General features: G+C 40.7%; 1 protein-coding gene across 2 annotated transcripts; it reads left to right on the forward strand.

The window, feature by feature from the left end:
• Nucleotides 1–51: 51 nt before the first annotated feature.
• Nucleotides 52–14,638, forward strand: LOC127417926 (lysine-specific demethylase 2A-like). Of its 2 annotated transcripts, none has more exons than XM_051658191.1 (23): nucleotides 52–213; nucleotides 1,112–1,150; nucleotides 1,667–1,805; nucleotides 2,622–2,700; nucleotides 2,832–2,878; nucleotides 2,989–3,167; nucleotides 3,243–3,349; nucleotides 3,515–3,608; nucleotides 4,025–4,178; nucleotides 5,217–5,332; nucleotides 5,422–5,548; nucleotides 5,663–5,931; nucleotides 7,204–7,281; nucleotides 7,363–7,629; nucleotides 7,707–7,838; nucleotides 7,915–7,995; nucleotides 8,460–8,723; nucleotides 9,630–9,662; nucleotides 9,780–10,663; nucleotides 12,259–12,422; nucleotides 12,505–12,651; nucleotides 12,782–12,994; nucleotides 13,685–14,638. In XM_051658191.1, exons 2-23 carry the CDS (start codon nucleotides 1,115–1,117, stop codon nucleotides 13,864–13,866), a joined length of 3,792 nt encoding a protein of 1,263 aa, XP_051514151.1. In that variant the 5' UTR covers nucleotides 52–213; nucleotides 1,112–1,114; the 3' UTR covers nucleotides 13,867–14,638. The 2 variants fall into 2 exon arrangements, with proteins under 2 accessions (XP_051514151.1, XP_051514152.1); XM_051658192.1 differs by having other exon boundaries at nucleotides 9,810–10,663.
• The last annotated feature ends 317 nt before the right edge of the window (nucleotides 14,639–14,955 follow it).

The following is a 14,955-nucleotide window of genomic DNA, read 5'->3' on the forward strand; positions in this document are numbered from 1 at the left end:
AGGAGTAGATCGTAGTGGTGTGTGTGTGTGTATCATGACAATCTGAAAATGGCGGATGAAAGCGGATTGATTTAACTTTAACGTACAAAAATAAGAATATCAAGTGAGGAGCGGCACCATTGCAAAGGATGAATTTTCAGTTCAATAGGGATTTTTAAGTCTAATACCTCAGCGACGCGACACTATCAGAAGAGAGCGAAAGTTTAAGCCTAGGTATTGTTTAAAGGTCTTTTTGTTTTGTTTCTAGCAGGCCAACGGGTTAGTGGTTGTCAATGGAAATGCTAGTGGATTAGCAGGTTAGCCTCCACTGTCAGGGGCTTGTATTTTGTACTTTAAACCCCCTGAATTCATTCTACTAACTGAACAGTTCAAACTGACTCTTGTGGTGAATGTAAACCTAAATGTAAAATTAAATACGTTAATTTGATTGGTTCACAGGCCCAAAGTAGCTCAGCGTTCACTCAGGCGAGCAGCATCAGACCAGAGGAGCTTTAACTGCAATAAATGTCACTTATCTGTCAGTTACGCACTCCTTCAGTGTTTATTTACTTAATCGGTAATTAATTTTTATCACGCAGAAAGATGTTCGACTGTTTGGCATTTAAAATGTGTAGTTTGTTTCTGATTTATAGTCATAGGAATGGGATGAAAGGAGCATTTAAACGGGCTCTGTTGTCTGATTTCATTCTACTAACGGTTCAAATTGATCGTGTTCTCAAACCACGTCAGCTGCCTACATAGCTTTTATTTTTTTATTTTTATCATGGGCTTATTGGGATGCGCCTGTATTATAATGCGCCTGTCAATTGATTTAAACCAATATACTTTTATTATGTATCAGTTGTAGTCTCGATGACTATATTTGTCTGTTTAGACTGGATAGAAATAACATTTCCCCTGTATTCTATATAACCCATTTTACCCCAGTGGGAAATGTAAACTTTATTAAGTTAAGATATTAATGGTTCTCAAGGGTTGGTGGTCCTTCAGTGATCTCCCTGTCAAATAAAGCTGATTTTAGCTGTCTCATTAGTGCCGCTATAATCTCTAAACCTGATGTCACTTATCACAAGAGTCTGCAAGAACCATTTATGTATCCCTTAATTTTTAGGGCATGGAAGAGGAGAGTTCCCGTTACAGCAAACGCCTGGTGAGTTTCTATTTTAAACAACACGTATTTTGCAAACCAAACTGGTGTGGAAGGATGATTTAATCCAGTATTTTTTTTAGTGGAACTGTAATGTCGCCACAATGCCAACAGCTGGCGATCTAGTCATGACGTCACACCGCAGCGGGTCGTTTGTTGACATTTCAGTGAACACGGCTGTATGGGAAGAGGCTATCTAAACTCAGAATCTTTTTCTCATGTATTTGTACATCGTTATCAGACTGGCTGTGCCACAGCAGCTGTAAAATAAGTTGACTTTTCATATTTACTTCAAAAGTGTTCTTTAACACCGCAATACTATAATTAATACTGTGGTTGTCGCTATATAAGGCGTGGAACCAGACATATAGTACATTTAACCCAGGTTGCCCATTTATGTAAGTTAGGCTCTTCAAGCTCAAAAACAGTGCACATGGTATACTTAAGTATACTATTCTATGCCAAAGAAGTTATTGTTCGTCTAGTTTCCCATTTGCTCAACCTGTGCTGTGCTTTCAGCGTACCGGCACACGGCGACGTTACCAGGATGATGGCATTTCTGATGATGAGATCGAGGGAAAGAGGTCCTTTGACCTTGACGAGAAACTCCAAAGTGATCGATACAGTTCAGATCTGGTCAAAATTATGGATGGAAAAGGTTTGTGTGAAACCTGCTGTTCAAGTCCAGCACTGACTTAAAGGGATAGTTCACCCAAAAATGAAAATTCTCTCATCATTTACTCACCCTCATGCCATCCCAGATGTGTATGACTTACTTTCTTCTGCAGAACACAAATGAAGATTTTTAGAAGGATATTTCAGCTCTGTTGGTCCTCACAATGTAAGTGAATGGTGACCAAAACTTTCAAGCTCCAAAAAGGGCCTAAAGGCAGCCTAAAAGTAATCCATTTGACTCCAGTGGTTTAATCCATGTCTTCAGAAGCTATATGATAGGTGTGGGTGAGAAAGAGATCAATATTTGAGTCTTTTTTCTTTTTTTTTTAATACTTGGTGGTGAAATGCTCGAAGAATGTGAAAATGGAGATTTACAGTAAAAAAGGACTTAAATATTGATCAGTTTCTCACCATCACCTATCATATCACTTCTGAAGACATGGATTTAACCACTGGGGTCATATGGATTACTTTTATGCTGCCTTTAAGTGATTTTTGGAGCTTCAAAGTTCAGGCCTCCATGCACTTAATATTTGACATATGGGCATTTATTTAAACGTGCCAGCCATAGTACTCCCATGCTGAGTTTTGGTTCCTCCCAAGGTTTCTTCCTCATCCAAACTAAATATCTTGCAGAGTTTTTCTTAGTTAGTGTCAGCCACTGTCACTTTAGCTTGCTTAATGGAGGTTGCAACACACTTTTCTGTAAAGTTGCTTTAAAACAATTTGCATTGCAAAAAAGTAGTCCTGACTGACCTATTCAGAGATACAAGTTGACTGCGTATGGCTTTCTCTGCAGACTTTACCTTGGAGTACATTCAACAGGAGGGACTCCGGGACCCCATTATCTTTAAGAAAACAGACGGGCTTGGCATTAAGTATGGCCCCTTTCATTATGCCATTTCCTTTCATTATGCCATTTCCTACTACTGTTTGTTCCCCTTTATCAGACTACATTTACCTTAACTAAAACTTATCTTTCTTTGCATGATCTCTCTGTGTCTTTTAGGATGCCTGACCCAGACTTCAGTGTCAGTGATGTGAAATTGTTTGTGGGTAAGAAGAACAATTTCAGTTCCTCTGTCTCATTCTCACGCTTTGTACGTTGCTGCCAATTCTCAGTTTCATGATCTGTGATGGCTACTAATATTCCCCTCTTTTGATAGGCAGTCGCAGGATGATTGACGTGATGGATGTGAACACTCAAAAAGGCATCGAGATGTCAATGGGACAGTGGAGACGATACTACGAGACGCCCGCATCGGAGAGGGAGAAGCTGTATAATGTCATTAGCCTTGAGTTCAGCCACACAAAACTAGAGCATCTAGTCAAGAGACCAGCCTCGGTACGTACAAACACATAAGTATTTTTGTGTCTGCAAAGGAGAGTTTATTTATGTATTGGTTTGCGTTTGTGGTAGGTTGATATGATTGACTGGGTAGACAACATGTGGCCAAGGCATCTTAAAGAAAGACAGAGAGACTCCACCAATGCCATCATTGATATGAAGTACCCAAAAGTACAGAAGTGAGTTGCATGTTTTCTTTTGTATGCATTTTTAAACTTTCGTTTGCTTAATTTTTTGGGGTGTTTTTTTTTTTTTTTTATTATTTTTTATTTTTTTTTACAAATGCTAAGGCAATGTAAGCTTGGCCTATCAAGTTAAAACCAGTCGTGTGTGTGTGTTTTCAGGTATTGTCTGATGAGTGTCGAGGGATGCTTCACAGATTTCCACATAGACTTTGGTGGCACATCAGTCTGGTATCACATCCTCAAGGGAGGAAAGGTGAGTGCTGTCTTAAAGATACAGAACTATGTAGCCTAGTGTGTGCTGACAGTGTAGTGTGAGGCTTTGTTTGGAATGGAATACTAGTTTATTTCCTACTTAAAACTGTTATTAAAAATAGTAAATGAAACGGAATGCATTAGGCAGCAAAAAACGTTTCTAACGGCAGTAAGCTGCGAGCATAGCCGGAGATTTATGCTTTCTTAAATCTTTAAACTTCAGATCAACATTCTCATTTTCATGATCTTTCACTAGCTGAACTGTAATTGCTGTAAGAGTGAGGTTTAGGATCAGCCACTCCCTCTCAAATCCTGTTGATATCTGTAATTGAGAGATTAATAAACGTTCTGAGCCTTTGTACTGATCTGTCCCTTTGGTATTTGATAATTACCTGTCTTTGTGCTGAATGTTCTAAGGTGTTCTGGCTGATCCCGCCCACTCCTCAGAACCTGGAGCTCTATGAGAACTGGGTGTTGTCAGGGAAACAGGGTGACATCTTTCTCGGTGATAAAGCCACCGCGTGCCAACGGATTGAACTGAAGGATGGCTACACATTCATGATCCCCTCAGGTATGCATGTATTTATTAGTAATGATGGCATTTTTAGTGTTCAGCCCATATGAGTTTTGCTGTGGCGAAGACTGATATCTGGAGAGGAAGGTTATTTGTCATTATAATGTGTTTATGCATCATATATAAATGCGGAATAAGCCGTGCTATACTGTGAATGTAATCATAGTTAACGTCTGGTGTTAGCAATGATGCACAGCAAACCCTTTACCCATGACTGTACTCAATATAGCACAACCTCAAGTGTCTTATTGCTTTAACTACATAACTGTAACTACTTAAAAATATTAGAACACAATCTTTCTTCATTAAACCATTATTTTAGTAAACGCTTTTATTAAGTGGCATCCTTCTCCCAGAAAATATAGTACCTGACATGTCAGTTAAGAATAATAGTTGGCCTGTTGGTTGGATGGTTGCTGCGCAGTCATGGTTGTTGGCAGATAGGATGTTCCAAGCTTCTTGGAGAACTTGCCACTGTTCTTCTATCTCATAGGCTGTCTTAATTGCTTCTGTCTCTTCTTGTAATCCGAGACTGACTCAATAATGATGAGATCCGGTCTCTGTGGGGGCCATACCATCTGTTGTAGGGCTCCTTGTTCTTCTATTCAATTCTATTTGCAAAGTGAATGTTGAAATCTAAAATGTATATTTCCTACTTCGACACTTAAACAGAACATATTGGGTCTGTTCCAAAACGTAGTGAGCTGCCTCGCTGTCTCCTGCCTACATAGGCAGCTGTCTTCTATGGCAGCATCCTTACTGAAATGATGCCTAATAAGAGAGCGATTTGGAATGTATGCCGCCTATGTAAAATAGGCGGCATCTTCGTGCATAATTCAAATAGCACTCCTCACGTGCAGCACACGGGAGACTCGACGCACAACTGAGTTCAATACAGGTGATGTGAGAGGAATGATGCGATACTCTAATGAGCATAAATATGCATGACACACACACATTTTGGGTAAAATAGCCAGTTTTCTTGTGTTAAAGAGGTGTGTGTGTGTGTGTGTGTGTGTGTGTGTGTGTGTGTAGGGTGGATCCACGCTGTGTACACTCCACAGGATACTTTGGTGTTTGGAGGTAATTTTCTGCACAGCTTTAACATTCCCATGCAGCTCAACATTTACAACATTGAGGACCGCACACGGGTGAGTGCACTCATACAAACACTTTGATTTTCCACTGCTGTCCATTTGTTACAAACGTTTTTTTTGCTCTCTATGGTTTATCTGTGCAGGTCCCTGCGAAGTTCCGCTACCCTTTTTACTTTGAAATGTGCTGGTATGTGTTGGAGCGTTACCTGTACTGTCTGACCAACACCTCTCACCTCACACCGGAGTTCCAGAAGCACTCGCTGGGCATTGGTCAGTGCACATGAACACTGTATTCACATATAACCGTGAATCTGTACATGAACAGTAACATCAGTACAACCATAATCACATCATCACTTCTGATTTGTTATTTGTTATTCACAGGGCTGACGAAAGAGGATGTGATGAAACAAGAAGGATTCAATGGCCATACAAGCAATGGAGAAGATGAGGAGGATGAAGAGGTGAAGGATGAGGCTGAGGAAGAGGCAGCACCCACCCCTCCTGCCCATCCAGGGGTGAAAGTTCACCTGACCCCCTTTGAGCTGGAGGGACTTTGGGCATTAGTGTGGAAGTTGGAGGATCTGCCAGCTCACAAGAAATGTGTTCCTGCTGGCATCAGAAATGCTCCAGCACTGCTCAGCGATATAAGGGTATAATAGTTATATAATTACATTATTTTGTTTGTGTGAGCTCATTGAATTAATTTTATTTATGAAACACTTCTGTTTTTAATTTTATTATGGAATGGGAATGCCATTTGCAAAATGTACCCATCATTGACATTAAAGGTATAATTCACCCAAAAATGAAAATTCTCATTTCTCAAGATGTGTATGACGTTATTTTTTCTGCAGAACACAAATTAAGATTTTTAGAAGAATATTTAAGCTCTGTAGGTCCTCACAATGCAAGTGAATGGGTGCCAAAATCCACAGTCATTTTTATCATAAATTCTCCTACCTGCCCAGTAATGACCGATGTGCACAAAGAATGTGAATCACCAAAAACACAAGAAGAAGAATGGAAAAGTGACAGTGAAGTGGAAATTGACTGAGCAGGGAGGAGAATTTATAGTAAAAAAGTACTTAAATATTGATCTGTTTCTCCCCCACACCTATCATATCTTCTGAAGACATGGATTTAACCACCAGAATCATCTGGATTACTTTTATGTTGCCCATGTGTGGATTTTGGAGCTTCAAAATGTTGGCACCCATTAACTTGTGTTGTATGGACCTACAGAGCTATACATTTTTTTTCTAAAAATCTTAATTTGAGTTCAGCAGATGACCAAAAAAGTCATACACATCTTGGATGGCATGAGGGTGAGTAAGTGATAAGAGAATTTTCATTTTTGGGTGAACTAACCCTTTAATGTCAATGCAAAATATTAGTGGTGCTTGCTAAAACAAGCATCACTTTTACTATTGCTTACACAAAATGTTAGTGATTTAAACAAACCCCTAATCCTAAGTATTAAACGTCAGCGTGTAACTCTCAGCAACGTTTGTGCTACAGACATGAATGAAACTTTACATTTTGAGGCTCAAGGGTAGGATTGCTATTACTTTAAATTATAGATCTTATGGTTTTCATCTGACAAAAAAAAATCTATTGAGAGCTCTTTTGACTTGCCAGTAAGCAAGCATCCAGAACACCATAGCAACCACAAAGCAACATGTTAAAAACACTCAGAACTCCATAGCAACATGGTGACCAGTTTGCACAGGCAAGCAGAAACCAAATTTTTTTTTTTTTTACTTTTATCGCATTAGTACAATGCTATATTTAGTGCATTTTGCTATAAGTAATCCTTAACTTGTAGGCAGTTGTAATGGAATAGAGGATGTTATTAGAAAATGTACCATCAGTCAATAATATGTAAGTGCTAATTTTCTCTTTCTTTCTATGTGCCCCAATAGAATTTGCTAGAGGAGCATGCCAACGATAACCCCAAATTGTCTTACACTGGAAAACCAATTGTCAAATGGCCTAAAAGGGTAAGCACACATGTTCTGTGACCTCCATCCTTACTAGCATTGATGTTTAGCATGTAAACACACGTGCACTTCTCTCTGCAGCCCTCGTGGTATCAGCCACCACCTCCTTCCCCGTCCCTGCTGTACCGCCCCCGCAGTCCCGGCTCAGCCCCCATTTTGCCGCCGGTCCCTCGGCCTGTGAAGCCTTCTTCCTCCATCTCAGCTCTGAGACGCAGGCGTGTGCGCTGCAAGCGCTGCGAGGCCTGTCTGCGTACTGAGTGTGGTGACTGCAACTACTGTAGGGACATGAGGAAGTTTGGAGGACCAGGCAGGCTCAAGAAGAGCTGTGTTCTCCGCCAGTGTCTTGCAGTAAGTGTCTTCAACTGTGTCTGTGCGCGTTTACGTTTTTGTGCACAATGTATCTCACTCGCATGTTCTGTACCTAGCCGGCGCTACCTCTCACTGCAGTATGTGCCATATGCAAGGAAGGCTATCAGGAGTCTGAAGACTCTAAGACCGTCCAAACGCTTATGGAATGCTCTGAATGTGCTCAGATCACTCATCCAGAATGTATAAAGGTACATGTATGTGTCTAACTACCAGTGGAATTAGCTGTTATAGTACTGTTAGTAATGCCATATGTGTATATTGTAGGTGCCAGGTGAAGGTGTTATCAATAAAGACCTTCCTAGTTGTTGGGAGTGTCCAAATTGTGTCCAGGGCAAGAAAACTGAGGTATGCACCCTTTTCACCCTACAGCTGTCCATATAAAGACAACATGAAATCAGATGTGACCCTGTTTATTTTCTTAATGTCTTATTGTGCACCATTAATAAGTGCACATTTATTCTTAAAAACATTGTTTATAATTTTTCATCAAAATGGGGACTTTCTGTGTCTATTAAATTACTTTTCTCTTGGCTTAACCAATGCCTTGTGGCCAGGTACAAATAATATTAGCCAATAATATTGTAGCCTACTTGTGAGCCAATGAAATTGAGTCTCGCCCTAATTTATTTACAGCTGAGCGTTCAGTTTCACTTGATAATGTCTCATTATGCATGTTAAATCCATTGTAAATGCTTCGTAATGTTGTCTTTTAAAATCTATTACACTGTGTACCACATGATGAGCCACCCCTCAGCTTATAATTGGATCTGGTGATTAATAATTTGATGATTTTGTGCTTTTTCCTAAAGTCTTCCTGTAGTAGTGAGGAGGAGACAGAGAGCATCGTGTCCAACAGCAGTCTCTCTTCTGGCACTCCAGCTAAGCGAGCGCACAGAGAGGGGATTGGAGTAGGGGGCTTTCGTATACGGCGCAGAGGTCGGCCACCCCTTTCCCCCCATTCCCCGCTTCTGACCCGCTCCAGACGCCAGCCACCCCCTTCCCAGAAACTCCTGCTGCAACACCAGCAGAACAGAAAGAGAGCAGGAGCACTGGAGTTACAGCTCAGGAAAAGGGTAAAGCATTTTAGATGTTCCAATCTGATGAAGTCGAGGTTGGTAATAAAACACTATTTATTGGCCATGCTGATTAATCTGCTGAAATTTGGCTATTTTGAGATTAGCTGATAAACTGAAGTGGTCATTCCGCCATAGTGTCAGTTTCAAAATCTGTTGACAGCCTTGTCAGTTGATCACATATTTTCAAGCATTATTGGTGCGATTTTCATTAAATATTGTAAAAGAAATGTTTGTTTTAATTGAGCAATTTTGTCTACATTTTATTCGCCATCACTTTATCATACATATTGGAATTACACATCTGCCACCCTGCATTGCTCATTAAAAATTCCATATTAGTGGTCCACTAATCAGGGTTCACGTTAAACACAAAATGAAACATTTTTGCTTATTGATGTATAACAATACCGGGATTGAGTACCTGGCACCTGTGTGCAGCGTTAAAGCATTCCTTTCTTGAAGCTTGCGCTGTGTTCCAATTGGATCGGATGTCAAGATTTATATTAAGGACTTAAATGTTGGTCTGTTTCAAACCACAGTTGATTGTATTGCTTCAGAAGATGTGGAGTAAACCACTCAGATTGGATGGATTACTTTATGCTGCCTTTATGTGCTTTATGGAGCCCAGTTATTTTGGACCCCATTGACTTGCATTCAATGGGGGGGAAACCCCCAAACAAAACAAAAAACATTATTCAAAAAATCTCAGTTTTTGTTCTGCAAAAGAAAGTCATTTGAGTTTGGAACGGAATGAGTGTGAGTAAATGATGAGAAACATAATTATTGGGGGGACTATTCCTTTAAGTGTGCAGTTCTTGGTCAGAATAAGCTGCAGTGTGGAACAGACTTTATACTAATATACTGTTTCTTGCCAGACTGATGTACTGTTATTTTCTGTTGCAGATAAAATTGGAGAGGAACAAAATCCTCCAGTCAGTGAGTGATTTCATCCTATAACATCTGCTTCCCTCATCTCAGCGCTTCTGTAACCATGCTGTCATCATGCTCGCCTGTATTTTTGCTTCTGTCTATCTGTCTGTTTCTGATTCTCAGACTCGTGCACCTGTCACTTTTTCTCCAAAGCTTCTGCGTTCTGGTCTGAAGAAGAGAGCAGAGCCCGACAGAAGCATCTTCCGTGGCAGAGGCACGTCCTCCTGTCGAGGAAGAGGAGTACGACTCCGAGGTGGTGGGAGAGGTGGAGGTCTAAGAGAAAGGATGGAGACTGAGGTAGAAAGGGATGACTCCATGGAAGAAGAACAGGAGGAGAGGAAGGAGAATGGACAATGTGATGGCAAAGAGAACCGTCCGCAGAGACGAGGGGGGAAAGCAGGGGAAGAAGAGAACGGTGATGGTCAGCAAAACGGGGAGAGTGAGGGCGGCAGTGAGTTTGGTGAAACGACTCAGTCGGAGACTTCTGTGGTACTAAACAATGACGTCAGAGGCCAGGGGTCATGCATCACAGTGACTTTACAGCCATCAAGGGGTAGGCGCGACCCCAGTGCCATTGTACCTAAATTGGAAGCCAACTTGTCCTCTAGAAGCCTTCCCCAAAACCACAAATCCCTGCTCCGTCCCCCACTGCGAAACGGCGCCCCTCACACAGACAGTGCTAATCCGAATGCAGAGAGATCACACTTGAACAAGTCACAGATACTGACAAGGAGTACTTCCAAACACTCAGACGTGGTTCAGACTCTGAGATCTAACTTAAAAGATTCCCCTCATCTCCTAACACAAGAGAGATTTGGGAAAAAGACTCGATCTGAGAGCAAGAAATCCTCAAATTCCTGCACCAGTTCCACCTTACATACCTCAACCGAGCTGAATGGAGGGAACGAGCCAGGCTGGGAGAGAGAGGTGTGGGTGTCTGTTTTCCGCTACTTGACTCGTTCAGAGCTATGCGTTTGCATGGCAGTTTGCAAGAGCTGGTACAAATGGTGAGTGCATGATAACCACACATTTGCTAGTTCCTTGGCTACATCATACTGTGGCTCTGTTCTGAAACCTAGTGAGCTGTCTACTGCCTACATAGGTGGCTGCCTTTTAAGGCAGCATCCTAACTGAAATGAAAGGTCATACGCTGTATAAAGGTCATAAGCTGTATAAAGTGTGTTGTGTTCCACACGTGGTTCCAATAGATTTTGGCATTGTACTCTAAGCAAAAAGCTGTATGGCACACACAATAATGGGCATAATTATTCATTTTAAATTGGATTGAACTTTTCTTATCGCTTTCCTTTTAGTATTGAATGAAATATATGTATATCTAAATTACCATTTGGTATTGAATGAGATATATATATATATATATATATATATATATATATATATATATATATATATATATATATATATATACTGTATAAATGTGATCTCAGTGATTTCGACTGTGGCATGATTGTTGGTGCCAGACAGGCTGGTTTGAGTATTTCTGTAACTGCTTATCTCCTGGGATTTTCCCGCACAACAGTCTCTAGAGTTTACTCGGAATGGTGCCAAAAACATCCAGTGAGCAGCAGTTCTGTGGATGGAAATGCTTTGTTGATGAGAGAGGTCAACGGAGAATGGCCAGACTGGTTCAAGCTGACAGAAAGGCTATGGTAGTTCAGATAACCCCTCTGTACAATTGTAGTGTGCAGAATAGCATCTCCGAATGCAAAACAGGTCTAACCTTGACGAGGATGGTCTAGAACAGCAGAAGACCATGTCGGGTTCTGTCAGCCAAGAACAGAAACTGAGGCTACAGTGGGCACAGGCTCACCAAAACTGGACTGTTTAAGACTGGAAAAATGTAGCCTGGTCTAATGAATCTCGATATCTACTGAGGCACACAGATGGCAGGATCAGAATTTGGCACCAACAGCATGAATCCATGGACCCAACCTGCCTGGTGGCGGTGGTGTAATGGTGCGGGGAATGTTTTCATGGCTCACTTTGGGCCCATTATTACCAAGCAATCATCACTTGAATGCCACAGCCTATTTGAGGATTGTTGCTGACCATGTGCATCCCTTCATGGCCACAATTTACCCATCATCTAATAGGTACTTCCAGCATGATAATGCACCATGTCACAAAGCAAAAGTCATCTCAAACTGGTTTCATGAACATGACAATGAGTTCACTTTTCTTCAGTGGCCTTCCCAGTCACCGGATCTGAATCTGATAGAAAACCTTTTGGATGTGGTAGAACGGAAGATTTGCAGCATGAATGTGCAGCTGACAAATCTGCAGAAATTGTGTGATGCAGTCATGTCAACATGGACCAGAATCTCAAAGGAATGTTTCCAACATCTTGAATCCATGTCTCAAAGATTTGAGGCTGTTTTAAGTATTAATATAGTGTTCCTAATAAAGTGCTCAGTGAGTGTATGTCACAGCAATAAATTATGGGATTGTCTTCAGCACAAAGGATACATATGTTGTTGCCTCAGAATCATGCCTATGATGTTGTAAAGTGATGTCTATAGATATAGCACACTAGGTGTTGGAATGAAGAATTTGTGTTTATTCTAATTTGCTCATGTTATAGGGGCTGCGACAAGCGTTTATGGACGCGGATCAGTTTGAGCCGATGTCGTTCTATAAGTCCACAGGCCCTCACAGGCATCATCAAACGGCAGCCTGTCACATTGGACCTCTCCTGGGCCAAAATTTCTAAGAAACAGCTCAGCTGGCTCATCAACCGGCTACCAGGTGCGTCTTCTCACATTACCACTCTTTCTGTTTTAATAGAAAGTACAATACATAATATTACGTACTGGGGGTTCTCTGACAGGGCTTAAAGATCTGGTGCTATCAGGGTGCAGTTGGTCAACAGTGTCAGCACTGAGCTCTCCCAGCTGTCCTTTACTGCGCTCTTTAGATCTGCGCTGGGCTGATGGCGTCAAAGACTCACAAATCAGGGAGCTGCTGAATCCACCTGGTATTATGCACATCATTGTGAACTGTGTCTTAATGTAGTGATACTCTAAAGACTGATGTTATTCTGGTTTTGATTGTAAATCTTTTCTCTGTATTATTTGTATCCTGTACCAATGTGTTTGTGTCTGTAGGCAGTGATAACCGTTCCCAGCTAAAGAACATGCAGTGTTTGTGGCTGTGTGGACTGGAGGTGACTGAAGCCACACTGAGGCTGATCATCAGACACATGCCTCTGCTAACACGCCTGGAGCTCTCGCATTGTCCCATCACTGATGGTGCTCTAAACCTCCTCAGTGCTGTGGGGTCCTCCACACGCAACACACTCACACACCTCAACTTGGCAGGTAAGCAAACACAATCCTGGAAATAAAATGTGTGATTTGCTCCATCATTTAGAGTCGCATTGACCCAGAATCACATTTTAAACTTCCATGAATTAGGAACAAATTATTGACAAATGTATCCTCCTGTTCTATCCTACTCCTGTTTGCCTTCAGATATACTAAATGTGACTTTAATCACTAGGCTTGTGTCCAGCTGAATGAATATAATTCTCATTCAAATAAAATGTCCAAACAAATGCATGCAGTTACAGTCTCCATTTTTTTTTTTTTTAATCAGCTTTTGTGGAGTGGGGGATTTTGGCTAGTGAAAATGCTGAGTGGCTAGTGACCTTGTAACACTACTTGCCACAGTGGCTGGTGAAAAAAAAGTTAATTTCAAACCTTGCTAAAGACATAAATAAAAGATTAAAAATTATAATATTCTGAACACATTCAGAACATATTCTGTTCTGGTATGGAACGGCCACTTTTCACAGTCCAATAAATTCCCAATGGATAAAAGCAAGTCCTGCCCTATTTTCTCATGTTGAAATGGATTCATTTAGGAAAATGTAAAATCGGATGTGAATGCTGTTTTGAAGTGACTTAAACACATACATGTTCTCTTTTGTTCATGAATGTATTTTGTTCTTAAACATTTTTAAAATACCTAAGTCCTAAAATTGTTTCCTTGTTTCATGTCTTTTTCAGGTTGCAGTCGCCTTTCAGACAAATGTTTGGTGTATTTACGGCGTTTGTCCTGTCTTTCTGTACTGGACCTCCGTGACTGCAAAGGGGTTTCACGGCAGGCATGCGAAAGCTTTATCTCTGAGCTGTCTGTTAATGCCCTCTACTGCCTATCGGATGACAAGCTCATCCAGAGGATATCGTAAAACCCACCCTCCTCAGGGAGAGAAAGAGACGTTGTGAATATTAGTGTGACGTGTGTCTGAGAGAGAATGCAGAGTCCATAAGTGTGTGATGGGTTCTGTCTGTAGTGAGATTCTTTGTTTGACAGAGAACCAGGTTTCATGTATAGAAGACTAGGAGGGAGGAGCTCAAAGCATACAGGTTGGGGCTTATGTATAAATAGGTCTGGGTGAGGAGTATCCTTTTTTTTTTTTTTTTTTGTAGATAACCATTTCCCTTTTTTTATGTACACCTAAATACACTGCAATTGGCAATCAGATCAGTTCTCAGGCTTGTAATGCCATTGGCTCTTCTATTATGAGATCAACAGGTGCTATTCCTCTACAGTTGTTTTCTATTTCGGAGCAGCCTAATGTCTGCCTTTAAAAAACCTTTGCCCTCTCTGTGCTCCTACTCTTGTCCAGTACTCTAATCCATTCTCCAAATCCTGACACAGATTCATTTATCCTCAGAAGTGCAGAGGTGTTGCATTGCATTTCATTCAAATTCACTCATCCCCTTACCTAAAACATTATTTAAAAAGAGGAATACCTTTTTATTTTTGATTCCTCTCCCTCCTTAATATCTGAAGAATATAGATATATAAATATATAAACACCGTTGTGTAAATGTATTCCTCTCCTGTAGTACGGCAGAAAAAAGATCTGTAGCATTATAATTATTTTCAGAACCTTTTTCACTTTTTGTTTTGTTTTTGTTTTTCCAAGAAAATAATAAAACAAATTATAACACAAATATGAGCTTGAGATCATTTGAATTGAGTTAGCTTGTTTTTAGGCTTGTGAAGATGTTAAGATATGCAGTTGTTTAATTGGATTCTTATCGATTAGATACAAGTTAATTTGTTTAGTGACTTTCAAGACCAAGCTGCCCTGGGTTAGTATGGTGGGTAGCTATCCAGTCTACACTGAGAAAAGTCATTTGACAATCATGTAATCATATTTGATTTGGATGTATCAGGTTATAAATTCAGCTCATGATGCTGTCTGATCTCAGATGAGTTCATAAATTCAGCACATAATTGTCTGAACTCAGGTGAGTTTATAAATTCA

Source organism: Myxocyprinus asiaticus, chromosome 27 (assembly GCF_019703515.2).
Source record: "Myxocyprinus asiaticus isolate MX2 ecotype Aquarium Trade chromosome 27, UBuf_Myxa_2, whole genome shotgun sequence".
NCBI classification, from domain to species: domain Eukaryota; kingdom Metazoa; phylum Chordata; class Actinopteri; order Cypriniformes; family Catostomidae; genus Myxocyprinus; species Myxocyprinus asiaticus.